At 39.4% G+C, this 26,467-nt stretch overlaps 1 protein-coding gene and 1 pseudogene across 1 annotated transcript; both read left to right on the forward strand.

The window, feature by feature from the left end:
* Positions 1–1,835: 1,835 nt before the first annotated feature.
* Positions 1,836–9,724, forward strand: LOC101824307 (annotated as a pseudogene).
* A 13,618-nt stretch (positions 9,725–23,342) lies between these two features.
* On the forward strand, positions 23,343–26,200 carry LOC101829387 (olfactory receptor 4C45). The gene is made up of 2 exons (XM_005064969.4): positions 23,343–23,432; positions 25,041–26,200. Exon 2 carries the CDS (start codon positions 25,072–25,074, stop codon positions 25,996–25,998), a length of 927 nt encoding a protein of 308 aa, XP_005065026.1. The 5' UTR covers positions 23,343–23,432; positions 25,041–25,071; the 3' UTR covers positions 25,999–26,200.
* Positions 26,201–26,467: the final 267 nt, after the last annotated feature.

A 26,467-nucleotide genomic window follows, 5' to 3' on the forward strand; every position in this document is an offset into this window, starting at 1 on the left:
TTAGACCTGAGGATTCCACAGCTTCTTATTCTCTTCATGGTGGCCAGTTGCGGATCTGCGTATTAACTGTCATGTGCGGAAAAAAATAACTTTTTATGAGAGTTGATAAATGCACTAATTAGAGAAAAGAAAGCAACACTGGGAGGGTGTAAGATCTATAAATTCTTTTGGTAGGATGGTCATTTTTGCAATAATAATCCTGAAAATCTGTGAGCATGGGAGGTCTTTCTATCTTCTAATATATTCTTCATTTCTTTCTTGGGTGTCTCAGTTTGCATTGTATAAGTCATTCACTTCCTCTGTTATATTAACTTCAAATTTTTTAAGTTATTGTAAAAGGGATTTTCCCCCTGATTTCTTTATTGGGATATTTGTCTTTGGAAAACCGGAAAGTTAACTCTTTTCATTTGTTAATTTTGAATTCTGTTACTTTGCTAAATGGATTTATCAGAAGTACATGTTTCTGAGGGGATCTTGGAGGTCTTTTATGAAGTGTGCAAATCTGCATAATTCAATGTATTCTTTAACATTTAGATCATTTTATCCTGTCTTGTCTCTTTTGCTCTAGCTTAGACAACAAATACTATATTGAGCAGAAGTGGAGAGAGTGGAAGTCTTTTACTTCTCCTTGATTTAATAGAAATGCTTTGCATTTTCCACCATTTAACTTGATGTTGGCTGTGGACTTGTATTCCTCTGAAAATGTAAACAAAATAGACTTTTTTTTACCCAAAATCTCTTTTCAACCATTGTGTATTATAATAGCAACAGAAAAGTAGCAAACACACCGAATATTCACCTTGATTCCTCCCTCAGTAGCATTATCTACTGCTTTTTACAATGTAGAAACTAAAGTAAAATGAAGCTGGCACCCAGATCAAATAGTTTGTAGTAGAGGACTATTGTACAGCAGTTTCCTCCAAGATTGAGACATTCCATCATGTAGGCAACCTCACTAAGACAGAAGGTAAACAACTCAAAATAGCTTCAGGAATTCCCCGAAATAGACCAGATTCACAAAGCCTCTCCTTCTCAGTAGTAACCAGATGACCCTAAAAGTTGCCAATAAGACTCTGAGAGCAGACCAGCTGCCTGGGAAAAGCAGATACCAGCTAATCTACCTGGAAGAAGTTTACACCAGCTGAGTCTCCTAGAAAGGACACTCTCCAATCTGTTGAGCTGCCTGCAGGGTGTAAAGTGTGCTCACTGTTTCAAGTTTTGTGAGCTATGTTCACCCTTGGTTGGGTGGGCTATGGTGATGCCACTGGCTCTGAGTCATTTCTGCTCCAGTAAGTAACCTTCCATCTTTATTCCTGAGGAACCTCAATACACTCATTGGTTCACTATGTTGGACTTTTATGGTATCTAGACTTTGGTCTGTCATGGAATCCCTATCCGGGGTGAAAAAACTTGTGTTGCATTTCCTAATGTGAGATCTTATCTCACAACAAGGAGTTATCAAAACTCTTAGTATTAAGAAACATTGTGACTACAGTATAAAATAATTGTCTCTTTAGCCTGCATATGTCTATCCTTAAAACACTGATAATAATAGTAGGTCAGCTTTTCTCTGAGTTGTTTTACAAGTCACCTTATTCTGTCATTCGCATAACACTGTAAAACAAATGGCAATGCTGTTGCTTTATGAGCTGGAATGATTATGTATATGAAGCCTTTACCCAAAAGCGTTGTGTATGAAACTTGAGGCTAGAACACTTACCTGGCATTTGCAAGGTCCCGAATTCAATTCCTGGTACTCTATAAAGAGGCATTGTTGTGAAAGGGCAGATACTGCCCTGTTTTACCTGTGAGAGTCAACTACACTAGTAAAAATTATGAGACAGAAAGTAGTACTTACCAGAAGTTAGAAAAAAGTGTTACCAGAAACTTAGAAAAAAAGAATAATAAATAGTTTTCATAATTAAGAAATATAGTTTGGAAACAACAAAAGTTTTCCTAGGTATTGATGAGGAAACTGGTTTACAATAATGTGAATATGTGTAATGCCACTATCTTAGTTAGGATTTTATTGCTGTGGAGAGACACCATGACCATGGGAACTCTTATAAAGAAAAACCTTTAATCAGTGCTGGCTTACAGTAGAAAGGTTTAGTTCACTATTGTCATGGCAAGAAGCATGGCAGCACGTGGTGCTGAAGAGGTAGCTGAGAGCTCTATATCTGGATCCACAGACAGCAGGAAGAGAATGACACAATGAGCCTGTCTTGAGCACCTGAATCCTTAAAGCCCACCCCTAGTAACACTAGTTCCTCCAACAAGGCCACACAGCCTAATAGCGTCACTCCCTCTGGGGGACTATGGTGGCCATTTTTATTTGTACTACCACAGCCACTAAACTTTACCTTTAAATTTGCTAAATACAGAGCGGTCCATGACTAAGAATTATGTTAAACAAAGGCAAAAAATGTTGAATATGACATGAGAGATAGAAGATTCTGCATGTATTTATACATTAGTCCCTGAATGTATATGACTTTCTCAACACCTACTTATTGAGAAGATGGCACCAAATTCTTTTTTTTTCAATTTTTTTTATTTTAAATAGCTTGTTTTACATGTCAATCCCAGTTCCCTCTCCCTCCCCTCCTCCCCCACTCCCCTTGCCCCCTACCCTCCCACCCTATTGCCAAATCCTTCCACATAGGGGATATCAGAGTCTGTCATTTTACTCTGGGTAGGGTCCAGGCACTCCCCCTAAGAGTCCAGGCTGAGAGAGCATCCCTCTTTGTGCTATAGGCACACGAAGACTGTTTGTATACCAGGGATAGACACTGATCCACAGCTCAGGGCCCCATAGGTTGCCCAGGCCTTCTCGCTGACACTCACATTTGGGGGGGTCCAGATCAGTCCCATACTGGCCTCCTCACTGTCAGTCTAGGATCCAAGAGCTCTCCCCTGTTCAGATCAGCTGTCTCTGGTGGTTTTGCCAGCCCATTCTTTGCCGATTTGCTCATCACTCCTCTCTCTCTGTCACTGGGTTCCTTGGGTTCAGTCCAGTGATTAATTGTGTGTTTGCCTCTGCTTCCATCAGTCACAGGATGAAGGCTCCCGGATGGTTATAGACATCAAGTTCATTATCAGGAATGGGCATTCGAGGTGGTCTCTCCACTATTGCTTAGCTTGCCAATTGGTGTTATCCCTTTAGATCACTCGAGGTCACTCTGGTGCCTGATCTGTATTCGATCCTATGATTCCCTCTTCCCCCTATTCTACCCCCACCCCCTCAACTTCCTTTTCCCCCATGACCAACTCTCTTCCTCTTCACCCCCGCTCTTCTTCCCAGGTCCCACTCCCCCCCCACTCCTCGCCGTGTTCCCCATCCATTCAGAGGATCTTGTCTCCATCCTCTTCTCTTGGGTACTATGCATATATGCATATCTTTTAGGTTCTTTCCTGTTTCCCAGACTCTCTATCAGTGGAAGTGCAAACTGGCACTATCCTGATCCATGTCTAAAATCCATATATGAGTGAGTACATACCATGTTTGTCTTTTTGCGACTGGGTTACCTCACTCAGGATGGTTTCTTCCAGTGCTATCCATTTCCCTGCGAATTTCAAGATTCCATTATTTTTTTCTGCTGAGTAATACTCCATTGTGTAAATGTACCACATTTTCTCTATCCACTCTTCAGTTGAGGGGCATCTAGGTTGCTTCCAGGTTCTGGCTATTATAAATAATGCTGCTATGAACATAGTGGAGCAGATGCCCTTGTTGTATAAACTTGCCTCATTTGGATATATGCCTAAGACTGGAATTGCTGGGTCTTGTGGTAGATTAATTCCCATTTTCCTGAGGAATCTCCATACTGATTTCCAAAGAGGCTGTATGAGTCGGCACTCCCACCAGCAGTGGAGGAGTGTTCCTCTCTCTCCACATACTCTCCAGCATAAATTGTCTTTGGTGTTTTTGATTTTAGCCATTGTGACAGGAGTAAGATGGTATCTCAGAGTTGTTTTGATTTGCATTTCCCTGATGGCTAAGGATGTTGAGCACTTTCTTAAGTGTCTCTTAGCCATTTTAGCCTCCTCTACTGAGAATTCTCTATCTAGACCTTTTAATTGGATCCTTTGGTGTTTTGGAGACTTGTTTCTTGAGTTCTTTGTAAATTTTGGAGATTAGCCCTCTGTCAGATGTAGGGTTAGTGAATATCTTTTCCCATTCTGTGGCCTGCCTTTTTGTCTTTTTGACTGTGTCCTTTGCCTTACAGAAGCTTTTTGGTTTCAGAAGGTCCCATTTGTTAATTGTCGATCTCAGTGCCTGTGCCACTGGTGTTATGTTTAGGAAGTGGTCTCCTGTACCAACTCGTTGAAGAGTATCTCCCACTTTCTCTTCTAAAAGTTTCAGTGTGGCTGGATTTATGTTGAGATCTTTGATCCATTTGGACTTAAGTTTTGTACAAGGCGATAAACATGGATCTATCTGTAGTCTTCTGCATACCAGTACCCAGTTATGCCAGCACCATTTGTTGAAGATGCTTTCTTTTTTCCATTGTACAATTTTAGCTTCTTTGTCAAAAATCAAGTGTTCATAGGTGTGTGGGTTAAAATTAGAGCTTTTGATTCGGTTCCATTGGTCTACCTGCCTATTTTTGTGCCAATACCAAGCTATTTTCAGGACTATAGCTCTATAATAGAGCTTGAAGTCAGGTATGGTGATGCCTCCTGAAGTTCCTTTATTGTATAGGGATGTTTTAGCTATCCTGGGCCTTTTGTTTTTCCATATAAAGTTGATTAATGTTCTTTCCAGGTCCTTGAAGAATTGTGATGGAATTTTGATAGGGATTGCATTGAATCTGTAGACTGCTTTTGGCAAGATTGCCATTTTTATTATGTTGATCCTACCAATCCAAGAGCATGGGAGATCTTTCCATTTTCTGCTATCTTCTTTGATTTCTTTCTTTAAAGACACAAAGTTCTTGATATACAGGTCTTTAATTTCCTTGGTTAACATTATCCCCAGATATTTGATGTTGTTTTTGTCTATTGTAAAGTGTGATGTTTCTCTGATTTCATTCTCAGTCACTTCATCATCTGTATATAATAGAGCCACTGATTTTTTTGAGTTTACCTTGTATCCTGCCACATTGCTGAAGGTGTTTATCAGCTGCAAGAGTTCCCTGGTAGAGTTTTTTGGGTCAGTTATGTAAACTATCATATCATCTGCAAATAGTGAAAGTTTGACTTCTTCTTTTCCTATTTGTATCCCCTTTATCTCCTTTTGTTGTCTTATTGCTGTAGCTAGAACTTCAAGTACAATATTGAAGAGATATGGAGAGAGTGGACAGCCTTGTCTTGTTCCTGATTTTAGAGGAATTGCTTTGAGTTTCTCTCCATTTAGTTTGATGTTAGCTGTTGGTTTACTGTATATTGCTTTTATTATATTCAGGTACATTCCTGTTATCCCTGATTTCTCTAGGACCTTTATCATGAAGGGGTGCTTGATTTTGTCGATGGCACCAAATTCTAAGAATCATTTTTCTTCCACAAGGAGGAGACATAGCACAAAAAAGGGGGGGAGACTCAGGGGGGGATAAAGAAAAAAATCGGTTTTCTTTCTGGTGTGTGTGTGTGTGTGTGTGTGTGTGTGTGTGTGTATCCATGCCCAACATTCACACAAGACAATGTGTGAGGTAGGCAATCACACTGAAGGACAATGATGTCTCTGACTTTATAAAATTCCTGACCTGTCTATGGTAGCTTGTTATGGTAACTCTTTCCTACCAGCATGGTCCCAAAGCCATGTCAGCTCCAAATGAACACCCACAGACTTATATTAAGTATGAACCTGTTGGCTGATGACTAGGGCTTCCTATTGGTTAGCTCTATCTTAATTATTAACCCTTTTCTATTAATTTATATATTGCCACGATGCTGTGGCTTACCTGGTAATGCCTGGCATAGTGTTACTCCTCCAGAAGCATCATGACTCTTCATGTCTATCTGCTTCCCTTTCCCAGAATTCTCCCTCTAATCCCGCCTGTCTTCCTGCCTTACTGGCCACAGTGTTTTATTCATCAATAAGAGAAACATATGTACAGAAGACATCTCCATCAGTATCTAAGGATCCTGCATCATCCCTTTGAATAAACTAAACTGTCCATTAATGAACATGTCACCATCTCCAATGTCTAATACTGTCATTTCAAGCTTTAAGTGACAATGTCCTTCAGACTAGTCATATTTTTAGAGAGATATCCATCCTCTGAATTCTAAAAAACACTTAAAACTATTCCATATACTGGGACAAAATCAACAAAACTACAATTAGCAAAAGAAGTGTTTATGAAAATTTTCAAAAGTATAGCACCCAAGACTTATCCTAAACTGCAGTGCACATACCTATTTATCCCCAGCCCAAATGAATTCCTAAAATAACTAACTGCTAAAGAAGTTTACAGGCACCAAGAGGGGGTATGCAGAAGACCTTGGCAGAAGGTCTTGTCAGAGAGTTCAACAGAAATAATTATCAGTCCTTTGGGTACTTGAGAGGCCAAAGCACTACCAGATCCTACATTCTTTCTGAACGTCTATTTAACCCGTTGTTTCAAATCAAGAGAGAAGGAGTCGCAAATCATTGCACTACCAGATCCTACATTCTTTCTGAACGTCTATTTAACCCGTTGTTTCAAATCAAGAGAGAAGGAGTCGCAAATCATTGCACTACCAGATCCTACATTCTTTCTGAACGTCTATTTAACCCGTTGTTTCAAATCAAGAGAGAAGGAGTCGCAAATCATTGCACTACCAGATCCTACATTCTTTCTGAACGTCTATTTAACCCGTTGTTTCAAATCAAGAGAGAAGGAGTCACAAATCATTGCTTTGTGAGCCAGTGTAGAGAGGTGGTAACAATATTTGTTCAAGAGATACAACTCGGTGTCAGTGAGTTTCTACAGAGGTAAGTTAAAAGAAAACAAGTTAGGAATAAAAGAAATTCTCTCTGAACAAAAATTTTAATGGGCAACTAGGAAGCTAAAGCGTTGACCAAAATGGTAGCTGTTTATATTTACTTACACATTTTATAGTTGAATACACAAATGCTTTCTGCTTTCAGATGTTAGTTTTTATTTTATTTATTTATTTGCTTTTAATTTAAAGCATATTTTGTATATATGAAAATATATATGACTACAAGTATATCTCAGGAAAGTCACAAATTTCATAGGAATTAATCCCTAGAACTGTCAAACTGTCCTGGCTAAAATAGTCCATTTCAGAGTAAATTTTAAGTGAAAATGGAAATGAAAATATCCACAATGGAGAACTGTACAGAGCAATGTCAGCTCACAGTGTTTGTGGAAAGTTGTGCTACATGTGTCCAGAGGAGAAGAAACAATGACTGCAGTAGACTACAAACAGGGCCATCTCTACATTCCACTACACCCAGGTTGGTGAAAACTATATTGCATCATTAAATACTTTAAGCTGTTTCACCTGATTTGAACAATATGTTCTAACTGAAGTGGACCTCTTATTCTTATACTGCATTCAAAGTGTAATGTTTTGTTATGAAAATGAACTCGTGAAATAATCTGTAGGAAACTCTGTATGAGTTGATATTGAGAGTGGTTGAAGTCACTTTTAAACTGCTATGTCCAGTAGTCTCACTAAATGCACTGATTCTGAAGTCCTCTGTGTAACAGCCTGAGGGCTTTTCACCTTTTTCGATTTCCAGACTGCTACGTTGAAGTTAGAATTTTAAGTTAAGTACAATGTGAATGATGAACTACATAGTCGCCATGAACAGGTCCAATGAATAAAAGGAAATACTCAGGGACTAACCCACCCTAAAAGCCAAGCATATTTTCCTCACCTGTATTGAGGGATCTTGATGTGCTGACCTCTCTATCCAGAATGTGGATATTATGGGAAGAATATTATGCCATTTGTTTTCTTACAGGTGTTGCGGAAAAGGCAGAAAGGGGAAGAAAAAGAACAAAATCTCCCCTCTTTTATAAAAACACTGACATGTTAGTGAAAGTACAAATAGAGAAACTGAAAGAAAGCATTTATGTATGGATTCAACATTTCCACCAGTAAATTCATCTATTTTGACTGGATACACACCAAAAACGGAGAGTATATTTTTCTTAGCCAGCCCTCTCATAGGTTCCCTCATCTTATACAACTCTGAACATAATCCTAAATGAAGAAATAGTTCAACTTTCAGGAAAATTTATAAAATACTGCGAGGCCTTAGAAGGACTTTGGAGCCTTTGCATGTATACATCCAAAGATACAAAAGGAAGAATCAAGAAGGGAGGGGCCATTGGAGAATCTGACATAAAACCTTCTGTCCTAGAATTAATTATACTGAATGAGCTGTAAATAAAGTATTCTCTCTCCCTGCAGTTATGTTCCTGTCCCCTGGTTCATGCACAGCATGTGGTACAGAGGAGTCACACACACAGAACACAGGAGCCTTGCATCCAGCCTGGCTTCTTTCAGGTTTTAGTTCTTTAGTGTCCCAATGAATTTCATGCCGACTGCATCCACAGACTTTTCAGGATTTAAAAAAAGTGGGGCAGTGACAGTTAACATTCAGCCAACACCCTTAATAAGACTTTGCTTTTTTGTGGTGTTACAACAAAGTATTAGTACGAAGCTAAACGACTTCTAATCTTCAAAATTGTCTGCAAAGTGATCTTAAGTGCAGCAAATTGTAGCTGTGTTATTTCATCAATTACAACAGTGAGATCACAAAATATTTTAGTTTAGAATTTTAAATAATATCACACATTCTATCTTTATTTTTCAGATGAGCATATGCATACACCTTGAACCAAATCATGGGAATAGATTAACAATATCACAGAATTTATCCTCCTGGGCTTGACTCAAACCCAGGTCTGCAGAAACTCTTATTCATTGTGTGCTTAGTAATCTATTTGATCACACTGGCAGGTAACATGCTCATCTCAGTCACCATCTTCATCAGCCCAGTCCTGGCTACGCCCATGTACTTTTTTCTCTCCTACTTGTCTATCACAGATGGTTTGTACTTTTCTCCCATAGCACCCAAAATGATCTATGATTTGATGTTTGAGGAGAGTAGCATATCCTTCAATGGCTGCATGACTCAGCTTTTTGCTGAACATTTTTTTGGTGCAGTTGAAATCATCTTGCTGATTTCCATGGCCTGTGTTCGCTACGTAGCCATCTGCAAGCCCACTTGCACTATGTGACCCTCATGAGTCGACCTGTGTGTGCATTCTTGGTGGGTGCTGCTGTAGTCCTGGGATTCATCCATGGAGGAATACAGAATTTAATTATGGCCCAGTTACCATTCTAGGGCCCAAATATCATTGACCACTTCATGTGTGATTTAATGCCACCCCTGGAGTTGGCCTGCACTGACACCCACACTCTAGGGCCACTGATTGTTGCCAACAATGGGTTACTGTGTTTACTCATTTTCTCTATGCTGGTTGTTTCATATGTGATAATCCCTTACTCCCTGAGGAATCACAGTTCAGAAGGATGTCGCAAAGCCCTGTCTACCTGTGCTTCTCATGTCACTGTTGTTGTCTTATTCTTTGTACCTTGTTCATACCTGTACCTAAGGCCCATGACCTCCTTCCCCACTGACAAAGCTGTGACAGTGTTTTTCACTCTGGTGATGCCTATGTTGAACCCTTTAATCTATACCCTCAGAAATGAAGAGGTAAAAAAGGTTATGAAGAAACTCTGGGGTCAAATGTGAAAAGCTGATGATACATAAGCCTGGTGATTTGTGTTTTAAAATGTCTAGTGCTGTTTCAGGGACATTTGTTCTCCTTTTTAAATGGCTAAAATAATGATGGTGAATTACATTTTATTTGTACCGAATTTTCTTTTCAATTGTTTTTGTTCTCTCATACTATACATCCCGACTTCCCCCTCCCCTCCCTCCACTCCTCCCAGTTCCCACCACCTCTCCTCTTCCCAAGATCTGCTGTTCCTCTGTATTCAAATTTTATTTGAATAGCAATTGTATCTCTGAATGGAGTACAATGTGACAAAGCATGTAGACAATATATATGATAAATGTAGCTTTCCTTTTTGCAGCAGATGAAGACTATTACAGGGATCCACGCCGTGTCAAAATACAGACAATAAGTGGTCAAGTGGTAACCTGCCCAAATAGTACATCTGAAATGCAATCCCTATACGTAAATCTCAGAGGACATTTCAAAAGAGTGGACAAGAACTTTGCAAGAGTCAAAAGACTAGGATGCCTACTGCAAGATAATGACACTAGACATAGAAGGAGTGACACACCCATGGAGTCTCAACAGTATTATTGCTGAAGCACATTGCATTTTCTTAATCCATTCTACTGACAGAAATATCAATTCACATTAGAAGTATGTATAAGAGATCTGGATTTACATTAAAGCTCAGAATGAACGGTTGTAGCTCATAGTATTTTCAGAACCCCTATATTACTCAATTTCATTAAAGTAAGAAGAAAAATAAATATAATGTCTATCTCACTTGTATAATACCATTATACCAATGATTTCATAAAGCACAAATTTTAATATTATTGTTAAGAGAATAATTATGAAGAGAAAATGTGGTAATAAATTATTGATGATTTATTAAAGATTGCCTGAGGAGTCAGAAAGCAAAGTCAGCCATAAGCCAGAGAATCCAGGCATACACCTTTATTCCAAGCAGTCAGAAGCTAGGAGGTGGTGTTATACACATTTAATCCTAGGACTCAGGATTAAGAGATAGATGGATCTCTGTGATCCAAGACCGCCCAGATCTACACAAGAATGATCCAGTCCTAAAGAGAAACAGCTCACACAAAGAAGATCTCAGCACATGGGATCACATGCCTTAATTCCCAACCCTAGAGAGGTATAAGAATAGGGGCAGATTCTTCCGTAGTCAGTATCAAGCATTCTTTTTCCAGCCACAATGACAATAGGAATACATTCAGTCTCAGGATTCTCCAACCACACTGAGGAGAGGCATCAGAATCAGCCCATTCAGCCTGAGGTAGTGGTAAGAGCTAGTGACCCCGCTACTTTTCTTTTTCTGTTCTTCAGTTTGAAGTTTGAACCACAACATGTGTCTCTGGGTCATTTATTTTTCATGCAACAAGAAAAGAAACAAGAACTGCAGTTCTATTGTAGGTTTGAAGTAGATCAACACCAACATGCTTGCTACCTTTCATGTTCTGCACTGCAGGTTGTGTTTTAAATGAGGTTATATTTTAAAAGGAAGACAACTGTATATGAAAGTAGTATAGAAGGTGGGACAAGTCTTCAAAAAATGTACACCAAGTGTACTTTCTATCTTCCTAAGCAAGAGAGAGTTACAAATGCTCTACTAAAGCAGTAGAATAATTTTCACTGCACACAAATACAGAGGGAGCATCTCTACATCATTTTCACACACACACACACACACACAGACACATACAAACACTTTAAAACAAATAGTAAAACTCTTTTTTAAAGAGTTGAGGAAACTGTCTTGAGTGAAAGAAAATGTGATTGGTCTTATATGTCATCTTATCTCCAGCACTAATTAGTGCTGTGAATGCGTGCCAGCTGCTCTACTCTCTACCTGATTCATCTTTCCCAATTCTTCAGTAAAAGGAAGTAGGTTTCCATATTCCTTACATAGCAGGAAACAAATTATTTACACAGAAGAAGTGTATCAGTTAGAAATTGTGAAAGTTGCTCAAACTGTGGACAAGCTTCAGGGATATCAGCAGAGGGTAATAGATGCTGGGGCTGCCACTCTTAATGGAAGAGTCATAGCAAACAACTACTGTCCTGCTCTAGGCAGGACTGCAGGGGAAGAAACTTACATCCTGGCCTTGGCTCACTTCTAATTATATCACAAACAGTATCAAACTACAAACAAGAACATTATCACAGTGAGTTATGAACTTAGAAAGGATTCTCCATGGGTCAATAGGCAGGTTCCTAACAGATAAGAAGTTCTTCACCAATCCCATTTCTAAGTTTAAGATGCTACTGTGTCCAAAAACCTGAAACCGGATAGGCCACTGGCCTATGGGAAAACCAAATACTATTGTTCTGCTAAAGTAACCCATCAATAAAATTGCTCTTACTGGCATTATATTGTATTCCTAGATCAGTGCCTCTCCCAGCTATCATCAGCAAATCTTCTTCTAGCATTAGATGGGACCTTATACAGAGACCCACAACTGGACAACATGCAGAGGACAAGAAACTTTGGAACACTCAGTTTTAAAGGAGAAGTCCTCATCAAAGCTGTCCCTCAGGGCTCAGCTATGCAAAAGAGGAGGCAAAAGGAATGTAAGAGCCAGAGGACACTACACCAAGGAAATGGTGTCTTATATGCAGCAGGATTAATGCACATCTAAACTCATGGAATGTGGCAGCATACAGGTTTCAAGTCAGCACTGAGAAGGAAAGGTGGACATGAGCTCCCATCTCTAACCAAAACAAACTCTCTCTATTTAACTACTTCTTGCAAAGGAAAAATCAGTTTTCTCCAATGGAGTTTCACTGGGTATATAAACCACTCCTAAGGGTAGGCTCCATGCCTAGCACTAGATGCCCAACACCAAAAACTCAGTGGTGCTTCATAGATTTATATTTTTCATCTCATATTCCTTTGGGAAATAATTTTATCCTACTGGTCTTTTGCTAATATATAATGGTTTCCAATTGTGCGTGTGTATGTGTATGCTTTTTAATTCTAGTTTGTTTTCCTTTTTATTTGCCAGTTTGTTTCCTAAAGAAAGACAAAAAAGGTATGGAGTTGGATGGGTGGGGAGGTGAGGAGGCTCTGGTAGGTGGGGGAGAAAAAACTTGTGATGAGAATATATTATATAAGAAAATATTTTTCTTTTTTTACTTTTATTGATTCTTTATAAATTTCATATCATTCATTCTGATCCCATTTATCTCCCTATCCCTTCAAATCAACCCTCTGCCCTTGCAACCTCTCCCACAAAATAACACCAAATTTAAAAGAAAAGCCAAAAACAAAACAAAACCAAACAATAAAAAAGCAGAATCTTGTTGTGCACGCTGTAGTGTGGCCCGTTGGGCACACAGTTTGCCCTTTAGTCCATTCATCCGTACTTGCTCTGGGGCTCCTCTTGGCTACCCTGTTGCTGTCCTGAGTCATGTAGATCCTGCTGTTTTGGATCTGTCAGTTCCTCCCCTTCACATGCTCCAACAGTTCATAGATGAGGTGGATGTTGGGGTGGGCCAACTCATAGCCCTGGTTCTAGGCCTGGGTGGTTGCTGGGTTGGTCAGTTCCTAGCTTTCCCTCATCCTCACTACCCAGATGAGCTCTACAGCACTGCCTCAGCTAGCTCACCCAAAGCAGCCTACAGGAAGAAGATGGACCAGTTTTCCTGCTCTTGGGCCCTCATTCATTATCATCAGCTTTATTATTTTGTTCGGGCAATGCGTACAGGGCCCTCTCTCCTGATTGCTGTAGGGGGCATAAAGGGGATTGGGGTCATCAAACCCTCAGGGCTTCCTTACCTGCACACCCAACAACAGAGTAAGCTCTGTTTAGTGTGCTGCCCAGGTTGGGTGCAGGGTCAGTTCTCCTGTGTGCTGGCTACAGTTGGTATAGGGCAGGGCTTCTTCTCACACTCTCGTGACACAGAGACCAGCTAGCTTTCTTGCCTGCCACAGATAGCAAGAGGCAGAGGGCAGGGACATCCTTCCTTCACAACTACTAGAGATGGAGGTTGGTGGTCAGCTCTGTTGCTCTCACGCCCTCAGGTCTAACTCACCTGGGTCCCGACAACAGGATCAGGCCTAGTGTGCCACCCAGATGGGAAGCAGAGTCTGCTTTCTCATGCACTGTAGCTGGTGAAGGTCAAAGTTAGCTCTTTCATGTGACCCCAGGACCAGCTCTCATCTGCCACAGGTGGTAATGGGTGAAGGGAGGAAGGCATTTTTCCCTCATCCATGCCACCACATGAAAGACAAAGGGGGACGGCAGGGTTAGCTCTCCTCCCCCATACCCTTGACTTGCCAGCATCCCTGACCACAGGGTCAGCTCTAGTGTGTTTCCCAGGAGAGGTGCTCGGCTATAGTGAGGGGTAGATCCATCTTTCTCAAGTGTGAGGGTGAGCACTCTCCTGAGGGGGCAGAGCCAGCTCTCCTGACACAGTATCCATCAAGGGGCAGAACCAGCCATCCCAGGGACATTGAAAGGTGGGGCTGGCTCAGCACAGCGTGGTTCCAATGACCCCTTTGCTAACGCAGGCCATGAACATCAGCACAGACCTGAGCTGCAGCAGGACCCTCCACAGCAGCCTACGCCCAGGCATCTCCATGGCTCCGGGTGGCAGCACTGGCCCCCCGGAGCAGCATGGCCCATGGCACAGCATTGTCCTGAGACACTGACATAGTTCAAGATGGCTGACCAGACCCTGGTCATCTACATGGTCCTTGGTGACAACAGTAGTCTAGGGCATCAACTCAGACCCTGACTGCTGTAACCCCATGGACCCAGAAATGGCCCTCTGTAGCACTCCTGACCCTGATGACACCATGGCCCTGTATAATAGTGCAGGCCACTCAAATCAGGATGTACCTGGTAGCAGCATGGCCCTTGGATGCCCTCATGGCCACAGACCCTGGGCATCTATGTGGCCTTGGGTAGCAACACATGCATAAATACAGCCCAGGCCAAGATGTCATCATGATCCAGGTAGCAGCATAGGCCATCCAGACCAGCATGGCCCCAATGAGGATAAGAGCCACAGATATCAACACAGAAAGGCCCCCATGGCTACTCTAGGGCTCCAGATCAAGATCTGGCTCTTGGTCATAGCCCAGGCTCAGACATCTCCCTGGACTTAGGCAGTCATCTGGTCATTCACATCAGCCCATTCCTCAACACTCTCGCATCCTGATCTGCCTCTCTCCCCAGTCCACAAACCATTCTACCTCTCTCTCTCTCCACCTATTCTCTCTTACTACAATGGTGCCAAACTACCCATACCAGGGCTCTTAGTTGGATCACAGGTGGCAAGCAGTTGAGTACTGCTGTCTCCAGCCACAATGAATGGTGGAGCTGTTGCCTTTCCTCTCTCCCATTCCCAGGCCTAGAGACCTTGGGCAGTACTTGGTATGGGGGCTACCTGATCACCTGGGAAGGTTCCTGGTTGATTATGACCCTTGCAGACCCAAAGGTGGGGGAGAAACATCTATGTTCATCACCAATTCAGGCCCTGAAAAATATTTTTAACAAAGAGTAAAATAAAAAGATCCTGCTGTGAAGATATTTTCTGTAAATTAAAATATTCATTCCTGGAGGAATGCTACTTAAGGCTCTAAGTAAAACTTACATGCCTCAGAAAGTAAACAAAATCAGTATCAATAAATCCCTGAAATTTGCTAAGTTCACAGGACTTCTCCCAAAGTTCTATAGACAAACAACACTTCAGGGAAGAGGACAGTCTCCAAGTGACTGAGCTACCTGCAAGTCATTCAGGGAGCTCCACACATGCCGAGGTGGGATTTTAAGTGACACAGTTAGTTGTCTTTGAGTCAACAATGCTCCTATATGACCCAATAGACCCATTGGCATGCCAGACTGAACCTAATGGGACTGTTCTGTTGGTCATGATGGTGCCCTGTCTGGGTTGACCAGATGTTTACCCAAGTCTTCCCAGAAAAAGTCATACAACACTAGATAAATCTTTTCTTTTGCAAATATAATTTCCCAAACCATATTTTGTGACTTTTGGTTTCTTCATTTTTGTTTTAATTTTGAGACAGGATGTGGCTGTGTCACTTCCGCTGGCCTCAGGTTCAATGTTTCCCTGCCTCCATTCATGAATGCTGGGATTACAAATGTGCATTTGTTCAACCTGTCAAACATATCATTGTTTAACCTACCTTTTCACTTAAGTTTTCCATCTCAATCTCTATTGATGGTTACAGATTTGATTTAATTTTCTCATTGCAAAGTAATCTGCTGTATTTGCCATGCATTGCTTTTTACCTACTTTACTACAAAACAATTACATGGTGGATATATTTGTACAGGCTTCCATGTAAACATTCATGATGTGCTTTTCTAAATCAGTATCTGTAATTACATCAAAGGATTTAACTTGGGAAGTCTAAAAACATTTTTGTCTCTATTTTTTTTTTACAATTTCATACACTAGTTCACACTCCCACCAATAATCAGCTATCATCCTTGGCAGAATTTGTTGTCACTTACTTAGTATTTTTATAATATTTTATTAGTCTTCAAGAACTTTATACAATATTTACTGCTCATATTCACTCCACAGCTCCTACCAGGTCTGCTCCCTATTTACTTACCCAACCAGCTTTGTATCCCTTTTTGTACCAATTTTAGTTGTGCTGCCTATCTATCTTTGGATGCGTGACCTTTCACTGGAGCGTGATTGACTCACCAGGGGCTACAATACTTAAAGAAAACTTATGCTCCTTCCTCCAGCAGGTAAAAACTGCCAACAGTGCCTCAGCTAGGGATGATATTTCATACATAACTACTCTCTTCTTGATGGGATTTGGTCTAACTTGGTTGCTCAGGTCTTTTGCATGCTTTCAAAACTGTTATGAGTTCATATGTGCAACTGTCATTCTGTTTCCAGAAGATGCTGTTTTCATTCACTATTTTTATTTAATACTTTTGCAAAATATTTTTCAATAATGTGAATGTTGAATTTAATGCATTAGCTTGGCAAGGCTATGGGACACATTTTGAACATAACAAAATAAAATATAATAAGATAAACAGAAACCATAGCATCAAAGTTGGACAGGGAAAAGATCCCCAAGTGAAGACAAAATAATGAGAAACCCACCCATTCATTCATTCATTAAGGCATCCTATAAAATATTAAACTAAAATATACAGAGGACCTGAGGTAGATCCATGTAGGCCCTGTGGTTGCTGCTTCATCTCTTTGAATTCATATGAGCTTTGCTCAGTTGATTTAAAGGGCCTTGTTCCCCTGGTGTCCTCAATCCCCTCTGGCTCTTACACTTTTTCCGCCTCCTCTTCTGTGGGGTCCCTGAGCTCTGAGGGGAAGGATTCGATAGATATATCTCATTTAGAACTGTGTGTTCCCAAATCTCTCTGTGAATAATTCTGCCTGTGGGTCTTACTGCAGGACGAAGCTTCTCTGATGACAGCTGAACAAGACACTGATTTGTGAGTATAGCAGAATGTCATTAGAAGTCATTTTATTGTTGCTTTTATTCAGATCAGTACTATTTGGTTTGACCCTATCTAGGGCTATCTAGTTTCTTGTTCTTGATCACTCAAATGGTGTCAAGTATGGGGTGCATCTTGTGGAGTGTGCCTTAAGCCAAATCAAACACTGTTCAGTTCCTCCCTCAAGCTTTGTGCCACCATTGCCCTAGCATATTTTGAAGGCAGGACAGACTGAAGATCAAAGGTTTTGTGTTTGGCTTTGTGTTTACACTTCATTTTTGGAAGCTTGAAGAGGACCTTCCCATACCAAAGACATTAGAACACGGGGTGAAGGATCTCTATAGGAACTATTTCCACCGCTTCATGTTCGATGAGTTGTGTGGGTGTTGTCTTCAGCAATAGGGCCTTGCTCTCAGTTGTGAAAAGTAGCATATTAGCTTGGCAACTTCCTGGGTTGTTTGGAAATTTCCATGGGACTCTTTTGGTCAACAATTGGATTGTATATAACCCAGTCCTAGTACCAGAAGCTTCATTTGATGGCAACAGATTGCCAGTTGGGACTCTGTCTCCTCATTATTTGGAGGCTTCATTAGATTCACCTTCATATATTTTAGGAAGTTATGATTTTCATCCACTCTTCGACTCTTACACTCTTTCTTTAGACTGCTCAACCATGCTATCAATATCTCTTACACTCTTTCCATCCCCTCTTCTACAATGATCCCCAAGCCTTGGGAGGAGGGGATGTGGTACGAAAATTTCATTTAGCAGTGAGTATTCCATAGTCTCTTATTCTTGTATTCATCTATGGGTATAACAATAAGTCACTAGAAGTCAGTTCAATAGTACATCCATTCAACAGAGTAATAGTAGTAGGTTCTCCTCTAGGGTCCATGTTCTGCCTACCCAAAGACTGTATACCCAATAATGAACCCAGTTATGGGTTTCACCTTGTGTCACATGCATTAAGTCCAATCAGAAAGTTGTTGGTTATTCTCACAATGTTCATAATATTATTGCATCAGTGGACATGTCTTGCTAGGTCAGTCATTATTGTAGCTCACATGGTACACAGCTAAGCATTTTATTATATCCCATTTCTCTATGTGGCCTTTGGTTTGGTAGTATCATGCTGTCTTTATCACTATGTCTCTGTAATTTAGTCTGAGGTAAGGCAATAGAATGTTTCTAACTGTGTTCTATCTGCTTATAGTTTTGGAACTTTCTGTGATCTTTTAATGCTGCATGTGAATTTTAAGATTTTTTTTAGTCTTGTGATGAATGTCTTTGAAATTTTGATATGGATCAGGTTGAATAAATAGATTGATTTCTTTTTTGAAGATTTTTTTAATTTTTAAATTTTTAAATGTTTAAAATTTTTATTTAAATAACATTTTTTCATTTATTTTACATATTGAGCATAATTCTCCCCTCCTCTCCTCCACCTCACCCCACCCACACACACTCCATACCCCTATTCTCAGCTACCCACCTCCTTCTCACTCCTCCTCTATCTCCATTCAGAAAGGGGCAAACTTCGCATGGGTTTGAACAAAGCATGGCACATCAAATTGAGGCATGACCAAACTCCTCCCCTTGCCTGCCAGACAAGGTAATCCAGCATGGGGAACAAGTTCCCAAAAGCCAGCTAAACAGCAGGGACAGGTCCTTGCTCATTTCTAAGAGCTTCACAAAGAGACCAAGCTATACAACTGCCACACACATGCAGAGGGCCAAGGATGGCCCCATGGAGACTCCCTAGCAGTTGGTCCAGAGTCCATGAGCTCCCACTAGTTCAGGTCAGCTGTCTCTGTGGGTTCCCCGTCATGACCTCCCTCCATCGTCCAATCCTTCCTCCCTTTCTTTAACAAGACCCCAGAACTCAGCCCAGTGTGTGGCTGTGCATTTCTGCATCTGCTTCCATCAGTTACTGGATAGAATATCTCTGATGACAACTAGGGTTGTCACCAATCTGATTACAGTAGATAGCCAGCTCAGGCACCCTCTCTACTATTGCTAGGAGTCTTAGCTGTTAATTTCCTTGTCAGTTCTTGGGGTTTTCCCTGGTGCCCCCTATCAACACATCTCTTTCACTACTCTCTCCCTCTGTCCCACCCACAACATGCCTCCTGCATCCAGTCTTCAGTATAGTCAGTTTCAAAACATTCTGCCAATATAGGATAATAGAATGTCTTTCCATTGTTTATTGTCTTAATGTATTTCTTTCTTCAGTGTTTTGGTGTTTTTCTTGTGAATATTTTCACCACCTTAGTTAGGTTTACTCCACGATAGTCTTAAAGAATCATGAGTAGAATATTTTTTTCCTGATTTCTTTCTCAGAAAGCTCATTGCTGGTGTGTTTAAAAGTTGGTTTTGTAGGCTTATACTTTACTGAAAATGCTTATTAAATATACAAGACTGTGTGGGATCTTTCAAACATAGTATCTTGTCATCTGAGTATATGATACATTGCTATTCCATGTATATAGTAATACATATAATACTGTAGAAATTATTATATGCTATTGTAATTGTTATTTCACGTATATATCTCTCTAGTTTTATTGGTCTAATAAAGATCTTAATTACTGTTTTATTTTGTTTCTCTATTACTGTGATAAACACTATGAATGAAAGTGAAGAAAGGGGTTAATTTCTCCATCACAATCCATCATTGAGGGAAGTCAAGCAGGACCCTGGAGACAGAAACTGAAGATGGAGACCATGGAGGAATTCTACTCACTAGGCTTTTCCTCATGACTCATTCACCTTGTTTTTTTCATATAACCCAGGAATGCTTGCCCAGCAGTAGCACCACCCACAGTGGCCTTGGCCCTCCTATATCAATCATTAATCAAGAAAATGCTGACATACCTGCCTGCAGGCCAATTTAATGGAAATATTATCTTAATTGAGTTCCCTCTTAATAGATGATTCTGCCTGTCTCAAGTAGGCAAAAAAAGATAAAATAAAATAAAAACTAACATAAGCCCCACATTAAATAAAAATAGAAAGAGTGCCATATAAAAGTTTGGTTTTTTATTTCATGTGGTTCCCTTTGACAGTTGATTGCCTTATTTTCTGAGAGATCCTAGTAAAAAAATCCTTACTTACATCTTAAGGCATACTCCCTACTTTTTTCTCCAGCAGTTTGAGAGTTTTAGAACTTCCATTGAAGTCCTTGATGCATTGAAGTAGATTTGGCTTCAGGGTAAGAGATGAAGATCTAGTTTCATTCTTCTATATGTAGATATCCAGTTTTTCTAGAACTCTGTTGAAGATGCTGTCTTTTATCTAATGTGTAGTTAGTAATTGACGTCATACATTTCTTTTCCACATCTTAGATTAGTTCCTACTCTGCTTAGTCGGGTCTTCTATTTGATCTCAGCACAAAAACAAGAAACAAACAAACAAACAAAAAACAGTGCTCTGAGGAGCTGGAATATGGAGAGGAATTCTGTAAAGACTCACCTCTGGACATGGCATGCTGTTCACCCAAGACATGGCTATTCCAACATAAGGTCATCACAATAAGAAGCATAGAATGAAGACATGATCCTGATGCCCTACCTATTACTTATAAGTTAAAGTCATTAGTAGATGTTAATGGAGGAAGAGTCATTTTTCTTGGAGGTATAAGAGGAATTGTGAAGTTGCTCATTCCAAAGTAGATGACTCCAAACATATACTTGAATAGGCAGCACTAGTTTTATCTAGTGGATTATTTTTTAAGTCTAGAGGGAGATAGGAAATATGTGGGGATGAGAAAGAAAAGCAAGAGGAATGAAAGAGGGGATGTATATGGCCAAAAATGCATTGGATATATGTGTGAAATTTTTAGCCAACAAAGAAAACCTAGTTAAGTACTCTGATACTATTTCCTGCAAGTTTAGTTTTCTCATAATCTCTGTTTTCTTGTGTTAGCTTGTGGAGTCTTCATATGAAGTATTATCTTATGCTTTTTGTTTGTATGTCTTAGTTGTACTCTATTTGATTTGTTATTTATAAATTTTCCTCTTTTCTTTCTGTTTTTGTTTGATTTTATGTGAATTCCTCATGTAGGTTGTCTTCACTTGCATATGTTCAGGAGTAAAGTTAACTTCGGTAATTACTATGGTGGTTTGACAAAAGTCTCAGTGTTAACTACAGGAGAAGAAATTGTGCTCCTGACTTGTCTCCCTGCAATATTTGCAAACATAAGTATGAAAGTTCTGGTTGGTTGGAAAAAATATGGTTTGTTTAACTAGTGAATGGAAATAAGGCATCAATTAAAGGGGAAGAGTATGAGTGAGGGGGGAAGTATATAGACTAGAAATATGAAAAAATCCATAAAATATCGCATAGTAGATTTGAAAAACACACACATAAGAGGGATGTTTCTAACAACCTATACTTTAAAACACATTAAACTCTTGAAATACAAAGATGTACATACCTAGTCTATCCAACAAAACTGCACCAGATTCCAAACAAGCTTCCATGTAGCCCTTATGTCTCACTCTGGTGATGTAACCATGAGTCATAGGGCTGTTCTCTTTGGTTAAAATCCACAAACTGAGGTCAGTTCCTGCTGAATTCTAGCTTCTTTTAGTCTAGACCATCCCCTGGATGCCTACATCCCATAACTGTCTCTTCTGGACTGTGAGAGAAAAGAGATTGTAGGTATTAGGAACCTCTCTACTCCAACTCCACACATCCCTCATTCAGCTCTTTCCCAAGATCCACTGAGGGCTTTTTAATCTCTGGATTGGATTGCCTGAATCCTGAGCAATTTCCTCTTTGGCCTCTTGAGGAGCTGGCTCCAGGTTCTATTCTTGGCTCAAGATGGCTGAGCTGGACTGACAGCAAAATTCCTCCGCTTGTCCCTCATGGCAAGTTTTCCATAATCATGTGGGTTTGTTTCATTTCATTCTGCTTTGCTTTGTTATTATGTCACTTTTTTCACTGACTTCCAAAATTCTTCAGTTTCATACTTATTATTTCCTTGTTTTTGACTCTCTTTCATTGACTCACATTGAGGAGTTACCTTTAGTCTGTCATCTTATCCAGGAGTCCAAGTTTGGTGTTTATTGGGAGGGGTTATTTAATTAAGGTATCATATTAAATGTTGGCCATATAAAATTAGTTTTGAAGTATTCTTCTCAATTTTGTGGAAAAGTTTAAGAAGTACAATTGCTATTATAGTTCTGTAAGATGTTGGGAGAATTAATAAGTGCAGCCACCTGACCTGGTTCAGGGATTTTTTTTTTCATGGTGACCTGCTTTAGTTTCAAAAAAGAATCAAATTTAAATACATGATCCAACATAAATGAATTAAAGTCATTACTCTAAGTGAAACAGAGCATACACAAAGAGGGACTATATGAAGTTCATTGTTAGAATACTTGCCAGAATACAAGAATCTGAACTCAGTTCACAACCCAAATGCATTTCTGAACACTCCTTAATGATGTCTGTATGTGGGAGTAAGCAAAAGGTCTTGGCAAAGATTTCAAAAGAGCCAATTACCGATCCTCTGGGTCCTTGCTACGCCAAAACATCACCAGCCCCTCCAGATTGTGCAAATCTACTTAAGTATTGCTTTAGCTTCAAGGAAGGAAGAATTTAAGTAAAGGGTCATTGTGTTGATGACTGAAGCAGAATATAAGTCAATAAGATGATGATTTAAGAGGAATTGCTCTCCATATTGGTATGTTTCAAAGGAGATGAAGTTAAAGAGGAGCCAGAGTTGAGAAATGATAGGAATTCTCTCTTCACATTGTTCATAGACTCTTAGGAAGCAAAAAACATGCCCCAAAGGGGAAAGTCTAACCAATTTGATTTTACTGACTTATACATGTTAAAGTTGAATGGACTAATGTTTTCTGATTTAAATAATTGTGCTTTATTGTCAGTATTGTTATCTGGAAAGAATATAATCTATTAAAGTGGTGTGTGTGTGTGTGTGTGTGTGTGTGTGTGTGTGTGTGTGTTTTCATACCACCAGTCACAGGAAACCAAGAAGGTGCATTTTCAATCCCAGGAACATAAAAGTTCCTAACTGAAATAGTTAATTTTTTGAAGTAAATGCTGACAATAGGGCTAAAATATAAATAAATCACAATGTCTCAAAGTATTGTCTAGGAAAATAATAATTCCAGTGTTGATTTAGAGTCTACTGAACACTGTCCTGGGTGTGCCTAGAGGGAAAGAAACAATGACTGCAATCAATCAACAAACAGGAGACTCCCCAACCAACTATAACCTAGTAAGTGAAAGCTGAATCTTTTTCCCCAAAATTCAAGCAGATTAACTTGATTTAGTCACTTTGTTCTCACTGAAGTAGACTTTACAGTTTATGTTGGACTTGAAGTTTTATATTTTGTTGTGAAAATAAATTTAGGCACAAGAGCATAAAAATAATATAGGTAATTTTTTACTTAACTAGGAGATGCTGAGAATGATTGAAATCACTTCTAAGATGTTGTGGTTAATGTCTACATATTGCTAAATGCATTGATTCTAGCTGGTTGTTTGCAATGACTTGAAGTTTTTCCCTTCCCATGATTTCTGCACTGTCACTTTGAAATTAGGATTTGTGAATTAAATGTACTGATAATGATTAACTGTACTGCCACTATCTATAGACGTCATGAACAGAGTGGAGACACTTTGGGACTAAGCCAAATTAAATATGTTTCTTCTCATTTCATCTTCTCCTCACTCTTCTAGGGCTAAAACATTATGTATCCAGAATTTTATTTTTTGAAGCTGGGATAGGCTTGGGGGATTTTGGTTATGATTTTGGGTAGGTCTTAGGGAAAAAGATAAAGAAGTATAAAATACCTCAACTCATTAGTAACAACACTAATTGATACTTGAAATCCTGCATCTAGTTCACTTAAAATAATATATTACACTAATCTCAATATTTCTTCAACTTGGCAATGAAAACTAGAAGTTCATCTTATTTTGGGTGAATTTACTGTTAAAAGAAAAATTATGGTGACTTAGCTAGTCCTGTCATTTGTGTATTAGCAATAATAAATTCAAAGTGACCTCATATCTAGTTTAATTCTAGTTGTAAAATGTGATTAAGGGGGATAAATTTACCTATTCTGAAAATGACCTTATATTTGATCAAAGTGAAACCACAAGAAAAATTTATTGATGAAATACTGTGGTGCTTCTTTAGGGAGATTTTGTTTCACATACATATAAATATCCAGATATGAAGAAAAGAAACTACCACAGAGAATCAGGAATAAAATCTGAGATTCTGGAATGCAGTATATTCAATGAGCTATAACTCATATAGTTTGTTGACATCCAGAGAGAAGATACCTCCCTCCAGAGCAACATAACTATTTCTAGGAGCAGATGCATTCATATAAAAGAGAAGAATTGTAGGTTAAAGAGTGTGAGAGCTTTAAGTTCAGCAACACTTGTCTTTTTAGTGTGTAATGCCCAGTTGTTGTTCATTAAATACTGTGTTTTTATCAAAAATCTATTTAAATAGACTAACAAAAATTCAAAATAATTGATTTTTATGATATCTGCCCTCCAAAAACACATGAAATAAGACATTTAAGGGACTTTTTAGAAGAAAATTTGAAAATCAACCTTGTCATCAATTATAATGACAGTTAGGTTTCTTGTAGTATTTCTAAGGTCTTATCACTATTCCACGAAAAATCATTAGGAATAATGCAACCTGCTTTTGTTCTTTATAACTTCATGGGAGGTTATAATATCAGCAGATGTGAGCAGAAGTGCAGCTACATAGAACTCGGGGACCAGAAGCAATAAGATGATGGAGCATTTCAGGGTTTCATTTTAAATACCATCACTGAGACACACTATGGTTTCTTTTCAGATGAACTATGCTCACAGCCTGAACTAAACTGATGAAAATGATGAACAATGTCACAGAATTCATCCTCCTGGGCTTGACTCAAGACCCAGATCTGCGGAAACTCTTATTCATTGTGTGCTTAGTAATCTATTTGATCACACTGGCAGGTAACATACTCATCTCAGTCACCATCTTCATCAGCCCAGTCCTGGCTAAGCCCATGTACTTTTTTCTCTCCTATTTGTCCATCACAGATGGTTTGTACTCTTCTTCCATAGCACCCAAAATGATCTATGACTTGATATCTGAGAAGAGTAGTATATCCTTCAATGGCTGCATGACTCAGCTTTTTGCTGAGCATTTTTTTGCAGGAGCTGAAGTCATCTTGCTGATTTCCATGGCCTATGATCGCTATGTAGCCATCTGCAAGCCCTTGCACTACATGACCATCATGAACCAACCTATGTGTATTTCTTTGGTGGTAACAGCTGGAATTGTTGGATTAGTTCATGGAATGATACAGACTACATTTATAGCCCAATTACCCTTCTGTGGCCCCAATACCATTAATCACTTTATATGTGATTTAATACCACTCCTGGAGTTGGCCTGCACTGACACTCATACTCTAGGGCCCCTGATTGCTGCCAACAGTGGGTCAATGTGCTTACTCATTTTCTCTATGCTTATTGTTTCCTATGTAGTTATCCTTTACTCCTTGAGGAACCACAGTTCAGAAGGACGTCAGAAGGCCTTGTCTACCTGTATCTCTCATGTCACTGTTGTTGTCTTATTCTTTGTACCTTGCTCATACTTGTATGTAAGACCAATGACCTCCTTCCCCATAGACAAAATTGTGAGTGTGTTTTATACCCTTGTGACACCTCTGTTGAACCCTTTAATCTATACCCTTAGAAATGAGGAGGTCAAGAAGGTTATTAAGACACTCCTGTGTCAAATAAGGTTAAATACTGGTTAAAGAAGTTCAGTGATTTTCCATATTTAGACAGTAATCTAGTGATACTTCATATGGATTTCTCATCCCTAAGTGATTGCAATTGACAATTTCTATTATACTCTGCATCAGAATTAACACATGAATGATTTTTGTACAATGCAATAGGAACAATGCATGTTACTAAACAACACATGTTGAAAATGTGTATGAACACATCAGAATGATAAGGATTAAAAATTTACCATCTTTGTGCTTATAACCATTGAGTTCCATTCCAATTTGTACAGTATCTAAAATAAGTTACAAACAATTGTCACCTTAGTCTATTTAGGATGTATTTCTCACATCAAACCATATTTTCAGATTTGTTACCCCAGCTCATGTTGCTCCTCTTCTTTCTTACCCTTTCTAGCTTACAGTGGCCTTTACTCTCAACTTCAGTGAGATCAAACAAATGACAACAAATACTGATGAGAATTCAGAGAAAGGA

Source organism: Mesocricetus auratus, unplaced genomic scaffold (genome assembly GCF_017639785.1).
Source record: "Mesocricetus auratus isolate SY011 unplaced genomic scaffold, BCM_Maur_2.0 Super-Scaffold_100004, whole genome shotgun sequence".
In the NCBI taxonomy this organism is placed as follows: domain Eukaryota; kingdom Metazoa; phylum Chordata; class Mammalia; order Rodentia; family Cricetidae; genus Mesocricetus; species Mesocricetus auratus.